The 21,554-nt window shown below is 39.3% G+C and overlaps 1 protein-coding gene across 1 annotated transcript in view; it reads left to right on the plus strand.

The window, feature by feature from the left end:
* Nucleotides 1-9,041: 9,041 nt before the first annotated feature.
* The window catches only part of dnah9 (dynein, axonemal, heavy chain 9), a gene marked incomplete at both ends in the record, with an annotated part of 143,014 nt that continues 130,501 nt past the window's right edge, over nucleotides 9,042-21,554 (plus strand). Inside the window, 14 exons of the mRNA XM_083904660.1 lie at nucleotides 9,042-9,410; nucleotides 10,513-10,697; nucleotides 10,794-10,952; nucleotides 12,031-12,161; nucleotides 12,328-12,539; nucleotides 13,204-13,437; nucleotides 13,534-13,701; nucleotides 14,207-14,323; nucleotides 14,438-14,588; nucleotides 15,420-15,534; nucleotides 15,697-15,765; nucleotides 19,157-19,283; nucleotides 19,710-19,856; nucleotides 21,096-21,204. Coding sequence (XP_083760786.1) covers nucleotides 9,042-9,410; nucleotides 10,513-10,697; nucleotides 10,794-10,952; nucleotides 12,031-12,161; nucleotides 12,328-12,539; nucleotides 13,204-13,437; nucleotides 13,534-13,701; nucleotides 14,207-14,323; nucleotides 14,438-14,588; nucleotides 15,420-15,534; nucleotides 15,697-15,765; nucleotides 19,157-19,283; nucleotides 19,710-19,856; nucleotides 21,096-21,204 — 2,293 coding nt within the window. The remainder of the gene's footprint in view (nucleotides 9,411-10,512; nucleotides 10,698-10,793; nucleotides 10,953-12,030; nucleotides 12,162-12,327; nucleotides 12,540-13,203; nucleotides 13,438-13,533; nucleotides 13,702-14,206; nucleotides 14,324-14,437; nucleotides 14,589-15,419; nucleotides 15,535-15,696; nucleotides 15,766-19,156; nucleotides 19,284-19,709; nucleotides 19,857-21,095; nucleotides 21,205-21,554) is intronic.

Consider the following 21,554-nt stretch of genomic DNA (forward strand, 5'->3'; position numbering starts at 1 on the left):
CAGGATTATTTATTACGATCCGTTTGTCAGTCGTTATTAGGTTGTCAGTTAGTTATAAGATGATACTCATACAAATATTCAGCTGACAGTTACCACACACCACGGCTTATTGAAGGGTAAACCACACCGGCCGGCTATTGACAAAAGATCGTAAAATAAAAATAAATGTTACGCAACAATGACGTCAGTAATCCATAATATGATAAGATAATACAATGGTTTTCATCATTTTTATATCTCTATTATCAGAGAAAATACTTCATTTGTATCGCACTCGCTTCGCTGATTTCGACGCCATCTTTCTTATGTGAAAACACGCAATGCATTCTGGGTAGCCCTTGCTCCCAAGGGTGGTGTCGGAAAAATCTCAATATTGAGGGCGATACAGCCCTTAAACTTGGCCCTCAACTTAATTTTCCTGAGAATCGGGACAGCACTTGGACTAGAGGGAGAGCATTTTTGAGATTGAGGGTTAAGATAGGAATTGGAATTCACCCTAAGACAAAATCCCTCCTTTTACTCATGGGAAGCCAGTGTTGAGACCTGAAAACCGGCCTGATGTGGTCCAGTCTGGACTCTGACTGCAGGATTCTGGACCAGCTGCAGCATCTTGTTAAGCCTTTATTGGCTTGTGGAAATACTGTCCTGCACTGGTGTCCGCTGAGAGACCATTTGCACTCTGAAATCGACTGTTACGGACTTTGAAGGCGACTTCAGGTAAAGTGGTGGCTTCATAAACATCTTCTGTAGAATCCGTGTGTCCACGTGCAAAGTTCTGGACACTTTGGAACTCTTCTCCTCACGACTGCACGAAGGAAAATGTTGCTTTAAACCTGACGCTGTTTTTAAAACCCTAGGGTTAGGGTAAGCTAACCCTAACCCTAACCGCGATCGGTCTCAATGCAACGCTACGTCACTTGTCGTTTCTCAAAAAAATCGTCCGATTGACATGATTGTGAACTCGTTTACGATCCGGTAATAACTGTAACTCCAATTAAAATCAGTTCTCGCACCAGGTTTATTCCCGACGTATGATCACATGTTATATGAGGTTAGCTCAGTGAACGTTTATTGATAATCTTTCCACTCAAAATGCCAAAGATCACAGAATTTGACCGACATTAAAATCAGAAACAACAAACCCACGGTGATGACCTGAGACTTTTGTCGTTCTTTATAATTGAAATGTGACTCTTTTTTTCGCCGTACAATCACATAATAACATTATTTAAAAAAAGCCCACATCAGCTCCTGCATCACAGCAGCAGCAACAACAACAGTGTCTTATCTGGAATGAACTGTGTTAAATCAAAGGGAAGATTGGTCAAAGGTCAAAGGTCAAAGGTCAAAGGTCAGGGGGAGGAGCTTCAGATAGGATTTTACAGCACTTTCTGTTTCTAACACGCGTGAACAAGGGAGAATCCATGTATGACCCTTAATCTTGTTTGCTTTTTAAAAAGCAAACGGCACTTTATGAATTCCACAAAATCAAAATGACACAAATTTCAAACAGAATATTGTTTTAATCATTAAAAAAAATAATAATAATAATTGTTTTATTTGTTTGAAAATACACTTTTCGTTGATGCCATGATCGGAATTTTGCTTTTTCTCTTCTCTCCCTGGGGTTTTGTTTGCGCTTATGACCATGGGCGGGGCTTAGGAAGCTGCCTGCTGATTGGCTAATGAGTTTTGGAGCGACGGCTCAATGGAGCGGATGTAGAATAAGTGTAAATCTAATAATTAAAATAATTGTCATAAGTATCTAACGTTTGTCAGATTTTCTTTTTTTAACGTTCAGCAGCCAATCAGCAGGCAGCTTCCTAAGCCCCGCCCATGGTCAGAATTACAAACAACATCCCAGGGAGCGGAAAGAAAATGCAAAATTTGGATCATTGCAAACAAAAAAAAAAAGAGTATTTTCAAACAAATAAAATACAGTAATTTTGAATGAGTCAATCAATATTTTGTTTGCAATTTGCGTCATGTTGATTTTATAGTGTTTTAAAAGTGTCGTTTGCTTCTAGTGTTTTGTTTGATAAAATTGACACAAATCTAATTTCACGCACACAGACAGAGAAAATGACTCCGCCTCCTCTTTTGTCCTAAAATCTTGTTTTTTGGTTTTTTTTTTAAAACTGTGAAATCAAAGATAAAGAGATTCAGAGCACGACAACACTTCGCCCTCTCTGTCCCTTTAATCAGTGATTTGACTTTATTTGATAAATTAGAGTTTGCCTTAAAGTTCAGAGACATTCAAACAAAGATGTGTATTTATTCTAATCCTGATCGTTTTGTTTGTTTGAAAAATCTTTGGATTTGTGTTTTAAACATGGTTGATTGTTTTTTTTTTTATGATTATTTTCTTGTATACTTACACCTCCATTACAGTATTTAACGTTCTGTGCGGTGTATGAAAACAAATAAAGGCAGAGCTAATAAATCACCTCCTCGTTAAGACTCTGGTCTTTTGTTACATCTTCATTGTGTCATATTGTATTATATATTCTATTTGATATTTGTAATGTCGTCTGTCTTGTGTGCTACTGTTTTAACATCACTGCAAAAAAAATTCCAATATGAAAACAATTAAAGCGATGGCTGGCTTGGTCAAAAACGTATATAATAATATAGGTAATATATACATATATATGTATATATATATAAAATCAAAGTGTATCAGGAGCAGCAGAATAAAGATAAACAGCTAAATGTGAATAAAAAAATAAGGCTTTACAGCAGGATAATGATTTCTTTACAGTTTTTAAAAAGTATAAAGCATAAAAAATGACTTGCAGTGAGTGCAGGACCATAGTAATAGACTGTTTATAAAACACGCCCACACCGGAAGTCCATATAAGGAGTTGTTCCCACGGCAATTGACAGAGCTTTCTTTTCCTTCCTGATTGGTTTTCGACCATTCGCGCGGCAGCGTTCAAATGTCCGTATTTAAGCGACTTCCGCGTCGGCTCGTATTATTCAGTGTAGCTGAGGAGAGGAGCGGGAGAGTTCGTCTCGAACGTAAGTGTTTATTTGTTTTACTTCTGCTGTGTTTCTGTGGGTCTGTCTCATTTGGTCGGCCGAGGAAGGGTGGATTCGTCGACCGGAAGTTGTCAAATTGCGTCACAGCGCAGCGCCGTCGGCTGTCCCGAATGATGAACCGGTCCACCTCGACTGCTCCGTAGTCCGTATGCGGTCGACGTTAGCTTGTTTTTGAAGGATAGGTCTAAGGGTATCCTTCAAATCCCACAATTCTTTGCGCGCCAGCAGCAAAACTGTTCCAATCCAACATGGCGGACGTGTTGCGGGAGAAGCGAGTTCGTTTTCATACGTAAGTATTACAAATCAGAACGAAATAAAACAAATTTAACGCTTCTTATGTTTTAAATGCCGTACCGCTATTTATGTAATTAATAAGCACAAGTCACAAGACTGACCGCCGCATTTGCTGTTCGCTGTCTGTAAGCACCGTGAAACGGTAGTTTCAATCAAACGTTTGTTTTAAGTTAAACTTTAATTAACATATGTGGTGGTTTTATATAATACTTATTTCACCTACACTGATTGTAGTTGGTGGCAAGAGAGAAACATACGTTAATCTTTTTATTTTCTAATAAACTAATACTCGATGTATTCTCCTCAGAGATGAGCTCACCTCTTCACTCTGGCAAAGACATAAATGTTGTTGTTGTCTTTCCTAAAAGATCAGCGTAATGTTATTATGCCTATAATGATAATTTTAACTGTGAAAGGGGGCAGCAACATGTCATTTAAACCCCCGTGCTAAAACTACATCTTCCGTTGTTGTCTTTTGTCTCTGAATAGTACTATTTTGCAAAGAATGGACCTGCAGGGAAATGTAACTCCCTTGCAGGCCAAAAAAAAGACAACTTAAAAAATAAATATTAAGTAAGGATACAGTATGTATATATTAGTTTGATGTCTGTTCAGTGTTTTACATTTTATTTGGTTTATCATGGGTATTAATAATATACTTTTGAAATGTACTTTCATTGTTGTTTTTGTTGACTGAATCCTCTGTTTCAGGATTCAGGAGAAGTGTCAGAATGGGGAAGCCCACTGCTGCAACTTTGCCCTGCGATGTCCTCAGGGATGGAGTGCTTCTGTCCCAGTACCTCATCCATGAGGACAGACAGACCAGGGCAAAGTTGCACCAGTGGGTAAAGAGGAGGACGATTGGGTGGAGGAGGAGGAGGAGGATGATGTGGAGGACCTAAACAGACCAGAACCTCAGAGGAGGAAGAGGGACGGCAACGGTGAACTGATCGACCTCCTCAGGGAAGACATGAGGAGAGACATGAGAGGAGGATGGAGAGACTCCTCTCTATCCTTGAAAGATGTGCCCCCATATTTATTATATTTTTGTTTATATTTTTTGATAATAAATACACTGTTAAATAGTATCTTGGATTTTATTATTTTAACACAAGAAGCTATATATATATAGCTATATATGTATGTGTGTGTGTATAAAAATGTAATACACAAAACAAGCACTATTAACAACATTTACATTAAATAGAATATAAATGTCTTGGTTGTGAAGATCCAGAAGCACAACCAGGGCTTCTCTGCTCAGCCTGAAGAATCTTTCCAGCACGAGAACAAACATGTTGATCCTACAATAGTGCAGAAAAACTACTTACTACTTATCTACTGCCAAAAATACACAAAGACTTACTACTTTACTTTTAAAAGCTTAAACATTTCTTAGATTTTTAGATAAAGCTTTTCAGCTGATGACTAAAACTATATATGTGTGTATACATCTATATATCTATATATAGATATATACACAAGATTATGTTTACTTTCTGTTTCTGTGAAGTAGGTAAACTACATGACAAGCTCTACAAGGGAAAATGACTCCTGGTACAGTGACAAGTTCATTGTATTATATCTGATGATCTTGGATTAAGATTACTGTTTAATTTACTGCTGTAAATTTTAGTTTGGGCTCAGATTTAAGTACTTAATATACAAATGGCTGGTTTAATCGACAGTGACATATCAGATTATACTGTATACAATTATGATATGTTTGTATGGCTGCAAAGTGACATTTGTTACAGTTTCTATAGGATTAAGAGTTCACAGCATTACCATGTTTATTTTATCTGTTCATGTTTGACTTTCAACCTGAGAAACATCACACGCCGGCATCTGTGGTAAAGGTTCTTCATATGTAATAATAATATTATTATTATTCTAATAATCTTAAACCCTAAAGGCTCCGTCCAAACTAAACTCAATTAAAAGGAATACTAAACGTACCTATAACAGACTAAAACTATACTACTACAACTAAATAATAATTGTAATATCATAGTGAATTATTTAGAAATAATAGAACCTTGAACGGTCTAGAGTTCTTCTTAAGTGTCTCGTGTTGAACTGTCACCGCTGATTATCCAACGATGGTAGTTTAATTCCAGTTGTTGTGAAGTTAGCTTCCACCGTGCGTGGAGGGTTTAATTAGCCTGCGTGTGTGTGTTAGTGTGTTGCGTTCAATGTCCTGTCGTACATCGTAAACCCCTGTAAACCGTTAAACATCTTTTTAATATTATTATTATTTAGTGTTGACTTAATATTTTCTATCGATTCGTGAATAAATTCAACCGCCGTTTTAATCCACACCTTTTCACTTCATGTTTAATTAAACGACATTGAAATTATCATGTCAATTGACAGGACCGTAGTCACATTAAGAAAAACATGCAAATTTTCCTCTATGGAGTTTGGTGTGGGAGAAAGATCGGTTGACGAACTAGTTTCTAGATGTAAATGTGTCGTCTGACTGTGAAATAACACGGTGGATATATTATTAACATATTATAGACGAAAGCAGGTGTGGATTTTCCATCAGGTGAGTGTTTTGTTCGCTTTTTCCTTGTTCCGCTGCTGCTAGCCATTTTATGACGCAGTGATATTTTTTTCCCCCCACAGTGAGCTAAAGATGCTAATTTTCTCTATGGAGCTTGGTGTGGGATAGTGGTTGATTTATAAATGTAGGTTTTCGGTTGTAAAATGCTGTCTGTTGGTGAGTGAATGTTATTTTTATTTATTGTAGACTTAAGCAGGTATGTATTTTATTCGGTGAGTCGTTTGTCCGTTGGCTAAAATCTCTGCTTCTCCTCGAGTCTTTGCTGTCGGCAGCCATTTTGTAAACGATGTGAGTCAGCTAAATGCTAATGTTCTGAGCGGCCTACAAACTCAAGTTTCCAGTTAGAATGTTGTTTAATGATAAGATAAATCAATTAACACATTCTTAAGTTTTCGTAGACTTAAACAGTTGTAGATTTTATTCAGTTAGTGTTTTGTTGAGTGGTTAAAATCCGTTTTTCTCTTGTGTCCCTGCTGGTAGCCATTTTATGATTCCTAATTAGCTAAAATGCTAATTTGGCTCTATGGAGTTTGGTGTGGGGAAGTGAGTGCTTTACAAACTTATTTAATTAGTGAACACGTTTTCTTACACTTAAGCAAATGTACCTTATTGGGTAAGTCATTTGTTCAGTGGCTAAAATCTCTGTATTTCCTTGTGTCTTTGCTGCCAGCAGCCATTTTGTCAGCTAAAAGATGTTAATTTTCTCTATGGGGTTTGGTGTGGCACAGTGAGTGGCCTACAAACTCAATTTCCAGTTAGAATGTTGTTTACTGCTAAGATAAATGAGTGAACATATTCTTATACAGTGTATAGGCTTTTGTAGACTTCCCTTGTGTCTCTGCTGGTAGCTGTTAATGACTCTTAGTGAGCTAAATTGCTAATTTCCTCTATGGGGTTTGGTGCGGGAGAGTGAGTAGAAACTTCATTTTTCATGTGGAAAAAAATGTGGGCGTTGCAACATTTTATCGTAGTTTTTATTCGTTAAATCGTTTATTCCGTGGCTAAAATGTATTTCCTCGTCCCCCTGCTGGCAGCCATTTTATGAGTGAGCGTGCGTTTAAAATGCAAATTTTCTCTATGGAGTTTGGTGTGGGAAAATGAGTGGTTTGCAAACTTATATTGTGAAGTTTTCTTACACTTAAGCAAATGTACTTTATTGGGCAAGTTGTTTGTTCAGTAGCTAAAATCTCTGTTTTTCCTTGCGTCTTTGCACTGGCGGCCATTTTGTGAGCTAAAAGATGCTTATTTTCTCTATGGGGTTTGGTGTGGGACAAACTCAAGTTTGAACATATTCTTAAGTTTTCTTAGACTTACACAAGTATGGATTTTATTCGGTGAGTGTTTGTTCAATGGTTAAAATCAGTTTTTCCCTTTTGCCCCTGCTGGTAGCCATTTTATGAGAGTGGGGGACTTTACTGTTCCCATGCAACCTCATATTGATCAACCTTTTTTCTTTTTTTAAATCACAATTTTATGCATTATTTGCAGTAAACACAGAACAGGCCTGATCCTGGTTTGTGTTATCCCCAGTGTCCACCTCCTCCCACCATCTCCATCATATCAACAAATGAGCGTCTGCTTTGATTCTGAAACGGACAATTCTCTTTGCTCTGTCATCTTTAATCTTCAGTCATTTTCGGATGCTTCTGGACAATCTACATGACTCATACCTTCAGGTCCTCACACACATACACACACACACACACACTTTGTCCTTGGAGGTTTGTCTCCGGGAGCTCCGCCATGACACACACACACACATCCACGAGACAAAAGACGTCAGAGAAAACATTTGATGTTGTGTCGCTCTTAATCATATTTTCTTTTTGTTGCATCCCACATGAGAAAACTGAAAACATCACAAACACATTTATTGACTTTACTGTATCCAAATTCTAAACGATTATAGTGGACTTTTATTTATATCTTTTAGTTCTGATCACACACCCATTTTCTTTTGCTCTGCGGCCAAACCTGGTAATCACATCCTCCTGAATTTCATGTACAAGCTATCGTAGAATAAAGGATTGTTAAATTAATAAAATTTTGGGGGTTTTCTTGTAGTATTTAGACATGTTTTCTAGATAGATAAGATGACGCCTGAAACACAAGTATATAATCAGGATTTTAAACTAGTGCTGAAGCTCAAACACAAACTACTTTTAAAAAGGTTTAATCATTAAAATCAAGCCTTTTTTATGTCTTTAAACTAACATTTTAGTCCCACCCAACATGATTCTGTTACTGTCCTCTATAACAGTGTTTTTCTAATTTTCCATTCCTGTAATGTGGTTGTTTGTCTCCCCCTTGTGTCGTCATGTTGTAAGTGTCCAGGCTGACTATGGTTTACCCATTCTCCCTGACACACTATATTCTTACAGTAGCCCACAATGGACAAACTAAATATCCTGCTAATTGAAGGCTACATAGGTTCACCAACACATCCGTAACATGAAAATGATACTCTGTGCCTTTTAACATAAATATACACTCTTAATTTTATAACTGCGCACTTGTTTTTAGTCTTATTTTACTATTTGACTGTTTCTGTTGTTTATTTTATGTCTTTAAACTCACATTTTTTAATGCATGGAGCACTTTGTAACTTTATTTTAAGAATTACAACATAAATAACGCTTATTTTTTTTAGTGTTGCCTTCAACCCAAGATTGAGATTAAGTTATGAAAAATAACTGGGGTTTTTTGTTTTTAAAGCAGTGGCCCTTTTGTCCCAGAAAAACCTAAACTATATTAAAAGTAATCTGTAAGACGGAAAGTATATTTTTTTAGTTTAGCTTTCTCCTAATCCATTTAAATCCATTAATCCATTTTATTGTATTTCCTTAGTAGTTTTATTGCTGTTTTTGTGTTTTATTGTGACTTTTAAATCACTGTTTATTGCAGTTTTGCATACATGCATATATTCAAGTGTTTTGTTTCTACTACTTTCTTTGACAACGACTTCCCCTGAAACTCACACAGAACAATAGGTGTCAGTCAGTGAGTAGCCGGAGGAACAGGCACGGATCAAAGGGTCACATCCAGGTCGCTCCTTGGCAACGGCCAAACTTTGCGTTGCCATGGCAGCGGAGAACACACAATCAGTTCAACTCTGAACAGCAATAACAGCAGCAGCATGGAGGAATCTGCTGCTGACGAGAAACAAGACAAAAGGCTGGATTTTATAGGCGAGTGCGTGCTGAAGGCTCTGAGGCTGAAGAAGGACGCTTGGCAGAAGTGCGTGTCCAGTGATGACAACAGGCAGCAGGTGCAGGAGTTCCTGGACAGAGCGGCGAGGAGGACGCTGGTGTTTTCTCTGGCCGCCGACGGACTCCTGCAGGCCGCGGACTCCTTCATCGCCGCCGCCGCCTCCGCGTCCAAGGGTAGGACGGTGAACTTTGTGAAGCGGAGCGACGCGGCGCTGACCGTGGACTCCATGAAGGAGGAGCTGAACATGTGGAGCTGCTCCGCTGCTGCTCCACAGCTGCTGTGTGCTGTGGACAAGGTAAGTACACCACAATGACCACTAGAGGCTCTGAGGGATTTTACACTTTCAAAATGTTTTGTTTGCACATTTTTAATTGGACGTTCTGAAAAGTGGTAGCTTTAGGTTATTTTTTTGGGAGTTGCAGACACAGATGGCGATACCCAGATCTGTGAGCGCCCCCTATGTTGAGAACCACCGTTACACAGGCTCAAACAGTCACAAGGGAAAATCTACACCTGCTTACATCTATAATATCTTCAAAAATAACTGCTATTTATGACCGGAAGTTTACTATTTTTCCTTGTTTTGCCATGTCTAACTACACGCACATAGGGCAGTTGTCAACAAACATTTAGCTTTAGCATTTAGAACAGTAGCTGAGTCCTGAGAAGTTTTAAATAACGTCGAAGTAAAGTTTAGAATAGAGAATAACTCACAGGTAGTATTTAAATAAGGTGAAAATAGGTATAGTTTTTCACGGCTGGGGGTCTTTTGAGCTTATTAGACAGTTTTCAATTTAGCATACGGCTAGTTGTTAGCACCATTAACTTTAAATATTTAATTCTTTAAATTTAAAGATAAAATTGGACTTGTTAGTTAAAGAAAGGTGAATTTTACAAGGTATTTGTTGCTGTTGTCTTGTTCTTCTGTGAACTGCCTTCTTCTATTGTTTTACGGCTATTAGCGCCCAGGTTAGCATTAGCCTGCTTCAGGGCACTTTTTTTTAGACACTTTTAGTATAATTTCTCTCTTGACAGATATAAAAGTCTGATTTTACTCAAACCAACATGTTTTTTTGTGGATAACTTTGTTAGCCTGAGTAAAACCAGACTTTTATAGTACATGTAAACATGTTGGTCCATGTGAAACTGCTAAACGTTTTGGTTTTTAGTAGTCCTGCTAAAATAGCCAGATAATGTGACTGAAATGTCATGTTATTATTTTTATTTAACATTTAAAGCATCGTTAGAATTAGGAAACAATATCGTAGCTAGGTTAGCTTGCTAACAAGCTAATCTGATCTATTTAATGAGTTACATTTTTTTTTTTAACTCGCGCATCCACAGACGCTACAGTGTACAAACTTTTTAACTCTTATTTACTAAAAAAACATTGGCAGGTGTTGGCCCCGCTGCTCTCCAGCAGGAACAAGGACCACGCTGACATGCCAAAGGCGGTGAACAAGGATTTCTTACACCACGTCCACTCACTGAAGAGCAGCGTGTTTGTGGTGTCGGGCCAAGTCCAAGGCCGGACCCTGTTGCCGCCGCCTGCGCAGGCAGTCGCCCCGGAGACGGACAAAAGGTAAACAAACAGCAGGGGACGCGAAGGTCGGTGGTCATCACGCGTCATTTCTCCCCACTCGTAGCCTCCTAATGGTTTATGAAACCACCACAGGAGCACGGGAGCAGTGGACAGTGGCCTCATCTACGCCTTGGAGTCCACGGTGATCGAGTGGAGCCATCAGATCTGTGGTGTCCTGAAGAAGGACTCCTCCGAGGCTCTGCTGGGAGGCACCAACCCCACACCGCACACTGAGCTGCTCTTCTGGAAGAACAGGTCAGCGACTCCATTATTGCACACACAAAGCATCCACTGGCAGCTCCTGAGAGGAACTCTCCGTCCCAGCGACGTGACTCTGTGCAAATAAATAACACATGGTCCCTGCGGGAGAGCAGAGTTTTCCGAATTTTCTGGCTGATGCCGCTAATTGTCTGATTCTCAGAAACGTCATGGGACGAAAGTAACTCGGAGCATCGTCTTATTTTGTAGTTAATAATGTCATCAAGTTTTTCCTTCATATAAACGTGATGAATGTGTTTGTTCTCCTTGTCTGACACTTGTGTCTTTGGAAGATGTTCTCATATCCACTTCTGAAGAATTCAAACTCAACCTGGATGGTGTTCAAACCAGTTATGTATCTACAGCTGAATTAATGGACAATTATTTCTATGATTTGAGTAACTGGCTCAATGGCTATTCACTTACTCGAAAAGCTTAAGCAGACAAATCAGTCGTGAAAATGTGCATTATTTTTAACTATTTTGTCGATATTTACATGTATATTTGTTTTAGTTCATGCAGTGGGTTGAGTTTTGTTATTATGCTACCTTAAAACGACACCTGTGCAAGTTTTGGACATCACAGAACACTGAAATGGTAAAGTCTTAGTTGACACCCGCGCACTCAACGTGATTAACGTAATTATGTAACTATTCTAAAAACTATTCTACTATTCTTCAATCACAACTTACCCTGACTCACGATTCACTGAAAAATATACTTAACCCTTAGAACACAAAGCATTTTGGCTGCTTTTTTCCTTTACTATATTAAAACGTACAGTGTATATATAGAGGCCATAAGAATGTGCAATATAGAGCATAATTTTTTACCAACTGTATGAACACACACCAGCAAAAAGTACTCAAAATGTTTAAAATCTAATTTAATTTGTGAAATTTGGAAAAACTATTTTGGGACTTTTGTGTACAATTATTACATTTTCGGGCCCTTTTTATGGTTAAAATAATAAGGGAATACAAGTCCAGACGGACATCTTGAGGCTTAGGTGTTAAATGGTTAATTAAAAACTTTGAAGGACCTCCAAAGGGATCTTGTTTTTTTCCACTTGCAGATGCGCAGATCTGGAGGGTCTCCGCTCCCAGTTAAACTCCTCCGAGGCGAATCAGATGGCGGCGCTGTTGGACGCCGTGGAGAGCTGTTATTCCCCGGCTTTAACAAACATGCGGCAGGAAGTTCTCGCAGGTAATCGACCCCACACATCTGACACAGGAGGAGAAAAATGTAATTGCACTCGAGCTCTGAAGTGCAACTCGTGTCTGGTTGATGGATGATTTATCGACTGCGTTCTTTTTTTACCCCACCACTCGTGGGGGTTCTTCACCGTTGATGGCACCCTTCACTTCTCCAGCGCTGATGGAGGCGGAGGACATCTGCGCCTACCTGAAGCCTCTGCAGCGCTGGTTTGAGGACATGGAGAGCGCGGAGTTCCCCGAGATCAGGCGTCAAATCGGGCCTCTGATGCACATGGTGTGTCTGGTGTGGGCCAACTCCAGATACTACGACGACCCGGCACGACTCATCGTCCTGCTGCAGGAGACCTGCAACTTCCTCATACAGCAGGTCAGCAGAATTTGCCTTTTATAGTTTCCTCCTTTTAGAGAATCAAATTTGAACACAATAATTAACTTAATATGTCATTTTATTTGTATTTCTGCTAAATCCAAATGTGGTGTAACAACGATTTATACCACCAGAGGGCGTTTAGTGTGGTATTGTATATAGTATAGTACTTTTTACTGCACGTTATTATGAGAAAAATATCAGTCAATCTGATTATTTTCTCAATAAAATGCTCAGTAGTTTTGTCCAACACGTCAGAAAATTGTAAAAAAAAAAAAAAATACAAGTCGAGTCTATTTATTAATGATTAATTAGATAACCGTTGCATACCTAGTTGTGATATATGTACTGTATTACAATAAGAAAATAAACACACAAAAGGTCCATTCCAAGAGACTTTATCATGCACAGTGCTTGTAAAGATAAGTTAGTGTATCATCTGCATACAGACGAACAATTATGATTATAAATGCAGGAAAATGTGTGTAAATCATCCTGTTTTGAACTTAAAGAGGGGAAGCAAAGCATTAAACTACATTATCTTCATTGTCACATGTCACATATAGAATTATCATGAGCTGCAAAACATGTTATTGAACAGTTTTAACTTGAGTTTTTCAAACTTACCTCCTAACATTTTTGTCCGTCTTCTCTGCGACACCAGGCGCAGGTCTACCTAGTTCCAGAGGAGCTTCTGAGAGCAGAAGTTCCAGAGAGTCTCCAGAAGGTGCAGATGAGCCTCGAGGTCCTGCAGCTCCTCAGGAGCACCTACGAGAACCGCAGGGCAAACCTGAGCCAGTACCAGAGGGCCGAGCGCTTAGTTAAGCCCTGGGACTTTTCCCCACATTTGGTCTTCGGTAGATTCGACAACTTTGTGAAAAGAATTGAGACCATAAAGGTGAGAAATAAATGTTTTTTTAAAACGCTACGGATTGACTGTTTTAAAAATGAAACCAGATACTGCAGTTATGCCTCTGTCTCTGTCTTTTTTTAGGACGTCCTGTTGACAGCCGTGGACCTGCTGAAGCTCGAGAAACTGGTGATCGGAGGCGTCAGAGGCCGAGCCCTCAGCCATCAGGTCCAGCAGATCTATGAGGAGTTTGTGGATTTGTACAAAGTCTTCATAGAGAAGCCGCACGACTGCTTGGACCTGGACAACAAGGTACATGCAGAATGTTGAGCCTCATTTATATTATCAAACCGGCAAAACAAGTGGTGGCCTGAGCCATTTAGTTTTAAAGTTTGGTCTGGATGAAAACACCGAGGGTTTCGCTCGCGCTCTCACACCAGCTCTCATTTCATCGAACAACGTCTGGAGTCAGTTTTTTACTTTTATGATCACGCCTGAATACTTCTCAGGTCGCGCCCTCGCTTTCTTTGTGTCTCGCAAATATCACCGCCGCCCGGTCACTCCAGCGTCTGTGCAGCAAATTGTTTTTTTTTTCCTACGAAAAGCTGTACTTGCTAAAACCAACGATGTTTCTGAGCCGGAGCAAGAAAAGTAATTTATTTTTTGCTTGTAAGAGCGAGTCGGTGTTCCCCTCTGGATGACTGTGAGTCAGTGAGATATGAAAATAAATAGAATATGTGGTGGTGGTGGTGGTGGTGGTGGTGGTGGTGGCTCTGCTGTTGTGGTTGTCGGTGTTGCTGAGCTATCTGCCCTGCAGGAGTTTGAAAACGATGCGAGGGAGTTGAAACGGAGGGTGGACGACATCGAGCGACGTCTGGGAGCCATCTTCTGTCAGGCCTTTGATGGTTCCTCTGGACTGGACTGTGCCTTCAAGGTCTGTGGAGTTAATCTCCCTCCTCTCTCTCTCTCTCTCTCACAAATAAACAAACATAAATCACAAACGAGTATTAAAGCGCTCCTCCTCTTTTCACTTATCTGTTGTGTGCAGGTTCTGGACATGTTTGGGAGCCTGCTGGAACGCGGCTTCGTGGCGGCAGATGCTCTGGAGCGATACCCTCGCCTCGTCGCCGCGTTTGACAAGGAGCTGGACGACTGTAAAGTCATCTGCAACAGACACGTGAGGCTCACGGAGGAGCTGGGTGAGACATGACGACGACGATCACGTCACATAAGCATGACTAAGCAGAATATCTGCTAAAATGATTGCTCTCTGGAGTGGAATTATGGGTCGGAATGCACCAATACCACCTTTTTTCTGACGAGTATTTTCTGGTTTCTTTGCTCTGTATAGCAAGAAATCATTACATCAACACAGGACATTAGAGAGCGCCATCATTTGGACGTGTTTCAATACATTTATGGACCACTGGAGTCCATCAGTTGATCACAAAATCATCTTTTTGCTGTTTAAATATAGACGGACTCCTCCAAAACTAATGGAAAGCGAGGAATATTTCTTATTTTTGCCATTAAACATTTGTTTGACATTAAAAGATGAAAATAAGACACAATGCAAAGTTATTTACATCCAGATATGTTATCAAATCAGAGGATTAGCCTTGTTTGTAAGTTGGGAGTTGGAAATCTGATTTGGAAATTAAGATAAGATAATACTTTATTGTCTGTTTCCACAAATCTATAGCAGAATTCCGACTTCCAACTACAACTGGAACGTGCCACAAGTCCCGAGACAGTTAAAGCTACATTAGGGAACATATTTTTGTTGTTTTTCAAACAATAATTCCACAATTATTCCATTAAAAAGAGTCTGAAAGACTTAAAATGAAACACATATTTCATTCAGATTTAGGTAAAGTGACAGTGCCCCCTAGTGGTGACAAGACGTTCCCAACGTCTTAATGTTACACACTGGATCTGAAAAACACATTTACGACACATTTTCGTTTGTCTGCGAGTGTTTTCTGTTTTTTTCTCGTAAACCTCAGTGATGTCACTTCCTCCTGCACCAGGTTCGTCCCCCGTCAGTAAGAACATGCCCCCGGTGGCCGGAGGACTGCGCTGGGTCCAGGAGCTCCGCAAACGCATCCAGACGCCCTTCTCCAAATTCAGACAAGTCCCGTACCCGTGAGTCTCTTCTCCTTCTTCTGTCTGTCTCAGAGACGAAAATGAAGCAGTTTGTCGAGACAATTTCAGGGACGGTTTTAGAGGCGCTCGTAAAAAAGGCGATTGTGTTGTGGAATATTGGACAGTAAAAAGTTACAACTCCAAATCTCGTCTTCTCCGCAGGTGTCTGGAGTCGACAGAAGGAACCAAGGTCATTGAGAAGCACGAGGAGATGATGCAACTGTTGGACAGGTGTGTGTGTGTGTGTGTGTGTTACTCCACATGTCATCAGTCTCAGATGTTTCTATAAGTGAATCAAGGAGCAGAAGGAACGATGAAACAGAATCACAGACACAGACGTCACCGTCTTAGTAGACTGAAGATATTAATCTTTTTCTTTTATTATTCGTATTTCATTTTCCTTTGCTTTAACTAAAGTGCTTTCCAGATCAGCATAGGAATACAGAATAGAACGGAAGAAGACGATAAAGAAAAAGGCATTTTCACCCTTACCTAAATCCTCCAGAACGACAAACTAACTTCTTAAAATTAAGAAAATAAGAGCACATTAAACTGCACTGAGCCCAAACTGTAACAGCTGTGAGATGAACGTCAACAAATGACACAAAAAAGAGCAAGAGAGCATGAACATAAAAATTAAGCCTTTCAAAATAAATAAATAAATGAGTAAAATTTAAATAGAAATGAGTAGAAGTTTGAAATAAATATAAAGTAAGTAAAATAAGAGCAATGTTAACTATAAATTTGAGGTAAAACACAATAAAACTTTTGAACACTTAGTTAAAACTCAGATAAATGGTAATAAAATTAGATTAAAACACATGAAAAGTAAAATATTTAGTATAGATTTTAAGATAAAGATGGAGACTTAAATAAAACCTGGGTAAATGGTATTAAAATGAGTCCAATCACAGTAAAACAAATTAGGATAAAAATGATAAATAAATGCAGTTTTGTGATGAGTAAAATCTGATCAGGCTTGTTTTCTTCCTCTGTTTTTGAGGAAAATACTGTCATTAAAAGGCCAAAAATGAAAAAATCTTACTAAATAAAAAAAAAATGTGCTAAAATAAACATAGAAGTTTATATAAAACTTGCGTAAACTGTAAAAATCAGTGCCATAATAAATAAGAAGTTAGTTTGTTTTCGTCTCTTTTAAATGGGGTTAAAAGTCTTAAAAAACTAAATTTTAGAATAAAGTTCAGGTAAAACTTGCTAAATATACACAACTTGTACTAAAACCTACAAAATTGGTATAAAACACAAAGAGAAATGAAGTGTAAACATCTTCTAAAAGTGTGTTTTAAAATGACCAGAACAATCTGATCACATGAATCAGATCTCAGCTCTTTTTTTTTACCTCAGACTCCATTCTTAAAGTGAACATTTGTGCTTTCTGACTTAGGCGTCGGAACGTGATTTATGTACTCTATTATTTCACTGGATTCCTATAATCCCATATTATGTTCTGTCGCTGACTCACTGTATAAAGAGACGACGACTCCCACTGCAGTTTATACGCAATCAAAGTGAATTATTACGATTATTAATATTGTTGTATCATTAGAGGCAAAAACACAGTGTTCACATTTTGTCAAGAGTAAAACAACAAAGTTTGACACAAAAGAAGTAACTTCTTACAAGTTCAGTCATTTAAAAGCTCCGAAGCATTAGAACGATGAGAACCATGAACACTTCTCCACTCTCAGTTTACTCCTACTCCTACTCCCTGCTTATACTGTCATTATCGTCATATTATTATTAGTATTATTATAATACACATTCTAGTCAGGCAAAGGTTGTTGCGTCCTCACTCACTCACTCATTCATTACCCGCTCACAGACAGAAATGCAGCGTGATTTATGGCCGTGACCGAGGTGTTTGATTGCCTCTGCGTCCGCGCTGCCACCGTCAGGAAATGAAGCCTCGCAGCAGAAATCCAATAAGGAGCTCGCGCACTTGAGTCCTCGTCATAATCCCGGGCTGTTTACAGATTGATATGGCAGCGCGGGGGCCTGACGCACTGTCTGTTCCCACACTGTGACACATGAATCAGCGTTTATCCTCATACTACACACACACACACTTCATGTTAAAGCTACTTTCTCTGCGCACGCATTGTTTTTCTTTTTGAGTCGATCTGTTTATAAGCCTCAGGGAATCTGCGGAAAAAAGAAGTGACTCAATCATCTGCTCGTTTTGTTGTTTCGTTAATGTTCATGATGGGAACACAAACACGAGGCTGTCTGTACGTCAGAACGCCTTTTCTTGTAAAAGCAGTATTTCAAGAATGTCCCAAGAGGGAATCATTTCAAATTTGGCACCAACATTCACTTGGATTCTGCAATGAACAGATTAGATTTTGAGTAGGTTAGATCAAATGTCTGTGGAAAGAAGTGTAAAAACCCACAAAATTTTACTTTTCTTGATCATGATATCGATGGAAAACCATAAGGGAAAACATTTCAAATTTGGCGCCAATGTTCACTTGGATTCAGCAAAATGAACAGATTAGATTTTGGTAGATAAAGACCAAGGATGAATTTAATAGATCGAACGTCTGTCGAGTGGAAAACTGCCCATAAAATGTTACTTTTCTTGACCATGATATCTACGGAAAACCATGAGGGAATAATTTCAAATTTGGTGCCAACGTTCACTTGGATTCAGTAATGTACAAATTACATTTTGGTAGATGAAGGCCAAGGATGAACTGGTTAGATCAAATATCTGTCACTATAAGTGGAAAACCCCCCACAAAATGTTACATTTCTTGACCATGGTATCTACAGAAAACCACAAGAGAATCATTCCAAAGTTGGCACCAACTTTCACTTGGATTCTGCAGTGAACAGATTCAGTTTTAAACTGGTTAGATTAAATGTCTCTCACGATAAGTGGAAAAACCCACTAAATTTTACTTTTCTTGATCATGATATCTAAGGAAAACCACAAGAGAATAATTTCAAATTTAGCGCCGACGTTCACTTGGATTCAGCAATTAACAGATTAGATTTTGGTGGATAAAAGCCAAGGATGAACAGGTTAGATCAAAAGTCTGTCACTAAAACCCACAAAATTTTACTTTCCTTGACCATGGTGTTGACGGAAAACTATGAGGTTTAAACATTCAACTGTACCACATGTTGAACTGGTTAATTTGTTCGTAAAAGAGGAAAAATCAAACTCTCACGTCATATCTATGGAACGCCACGAGGGAAAACTTTAATGCCTAAATTTTGGTGGTCAAGTCGTTAATGAAAGCAAAGGAAATCCATATATAGGGAATACTTTCAAATTTGGCACAAATATTCACTTGAATCGATTAGGTTGAATTTCAAGGTCACTTTAAAATAATACAATGACAGCATTTGTTGGACTTGGACAGTGAATACTTTTGGTAAACTTGGCGATTGAAAAACCCAACACATTTGTTCCTAACGACAAAAATTGTCCGCTTACAAAATCTGCCGCGTACTATATTCACTTGGACTCACTGATTGTGAGTGATTTGCCTCACAAATATGTTTCTCCTCACGTTGAATGGGTTGCACTGAGTGAAACTGATGATCACCTGCTCGTTCTGCTAATAAATTGTATGGTTTGTGTTTAACGTTGCAGGTTTTCCGGCAGCCTGTATGAGACTTGGACGGAGACGGTGGGCGAGAGCTCTCAGTACAACCTCAGCCTGCCGTTAATCAGCAGAGACGCGGCCACTCGGCTGATCTCGGTCAACTTCAGCCCGCAGGTTTTTACATTAAGCCACAGTGACGGCCACTGCTTATAAAGCTTCTTTTTTTTTTACTCTGAGAAACCACGAACGCACGGCCTGAGTGATGCATGAGTTTATTTGTGCTGTGCATCAAACTGATCTCTTTCATTAAATATCTTCCACTGAGTGTCACACGGTGGCCCACAGCCCCATAAATCCTTGGAATAAAGTTGTGTTTTCCCTGCACATTCATCTTTTTAATAAGTCGAGTCGCTATTTCAATTTTTCTTTTAAAGACAGTGACGTCGGGGCCATTCTGCCCTGAAGACTTCCCGACTGTCCTCCCCATTAATCTGAGTTTTAGTGGAAAGTTTCCTTCGTCCACCAACAAGAAGTGAATCTTGATATTCTTTACCAGAGTTATAAGCGTTTCTTAGTCCGTCTGTCTTCCTCTTCCTTTAGCTGAAGTCAGTGCTCAGGGAAGTCAAGTACCTGTTGGACAACCAGACGGAGGCCGTCCCTGAACCCGCAATGCAGATCTACACCATGAGGGAGCAGATGTTGCAGTATGTGGCCAACCTGGAGCTCACAGTGGGACGATACAACAAGGTTTGTTGATCTAGTAGTTCCACCATTAAGGGTAGCGTTGGAGATCCTGGAAAAAACAGTTTAATTGATGCATCGCAAACCCAATCAATTTGTTGTGCCGCACAACTTCGGTCGTACACATCGTACTGTGCAGAGCATTGCTATTGACTGCTATTGCTAATAGTAGTTAGCTTTTAGTTAGTTTAGTTTAGTTAGTTTTTTTAAATATCGTCTTGCAAGTGTTTCCATTAAAGGGTGTTTTGCGTACGAGCTGTAATTCTAGCCTCGCAGAACGAGATTTTACGAGGAAAAATGGGATGAAGCAAGACGGCACTTTGATGAAAATGGCCCATTTTTTGCGTTTGCACGGTTTTGGAACAAAAGTGTTTCCATTGTGGTCTTTAAGTCTGAAAAACCACCTCATGAGTGTCATGGCGATATTTTAGAGGTTTTTCAAAATGTAGGTGTCTCCATTAGCCGATTTTATTGCAATATTTAGGTTTTGCGCACTTTTTAGGCTAATGGAAACACAACTAGCGGCTAGTCCGAGATATGTTTGCGTCCATGCGTTTTTCCGTCAACTCGAAAGTGATGCCGCTTCCAGTTTCAACTATTTTTCAAGAGTTGTGTTTTTAATGTTTTTTTCCCATTGATAATATGTTGTAATTGTGTACTGTTGTGATGTTGGAGTGACCTTTTAGTCATGACTCTAAAATCTAATAAGTTCATGTTTGAGTCGACGTGAACCGTGTGTGATTCACAGAAAACGCCTTGAGTGAGTTTCATTATTATGCTCAAACTGTCACTTACTCTTGATGCCGGAGGTAAACAAACATATTATTTCGTCCACTCACTGACCCGAAAGGAAAGTATTAGCTCGCAAAAGTGTGCTGCAATTCGATCGTGATGGGAACGAGGCAAAAAAAACGGGCCAAAATGGCAATTTCAGAAATGTAGCACGAAAACAATAAGAGAACAATCACTGATGTAATTAACTCACCTCCAGCGAATGCATCACAGCTGCTTCAATTTTAAAAAAATACAACACTTCACGGCTCCCGCTGGCTAAAAACATGGAGTCCAATTACGGCTCAGCAACGTGGTCGGACCCAGAAACGGGGACTTTAATGAGGACAACACTCGGCCTCGACGCTCTGGGCTTCTGTGCGTCCTCTCACCTGCACTTCTATTAAAAAACGGAGGTGGAAAATTCACATGTCTGTATGTGTTGTTATTTATTTTTATCGTCTCTGACTGCAGGTGATGCAGACTGTGCTGGACGTGGAGCGTCCTCTGGTGCAGGGACGCCTCGGGGACATCGACGCTCATCTCAGAAGAGCCGAGGAGACTCTGAACTGGAACAGCCAAGGTGTGGAGACACTCACTCATACTCGCACGTCCCTGAGAAACCATGCGTTTAATTGCTGTGTTTTGTTACTGTCGTGGGGTCAGTTCAACCAGCGTCACCATGATGATGATGCAGTTGCTTTAAGGTTTATTTGTCCACAGCTTTGAGAAGTAACTTCTTTTTTTAATGTGTAATGTCGAGCAAATACAATTTAAAGCATACACAAACACCTTTCATTTGATTTTGGTAGCTGCAAAATAAAAAAAAATATTTCACCGATTAAAAAACAATCCAATAGTATGGAATACTGGGTAACATTGTTTTTTTGTTTTGTTTTTTAAATGTTTATTTAGATTTCCAGCTAATATCTT

Source organism: Microchirus variegatus (assembly GCF_963457635.1).
Source record: "Microchirus variegatus genome assembly, chromosome: 18".
NCBI lineage: Eukaryota > Metazoa > Chordata > Actinopteri > Pleuronectiformes > Soleidae > Microchirus > Microchirus variegatus.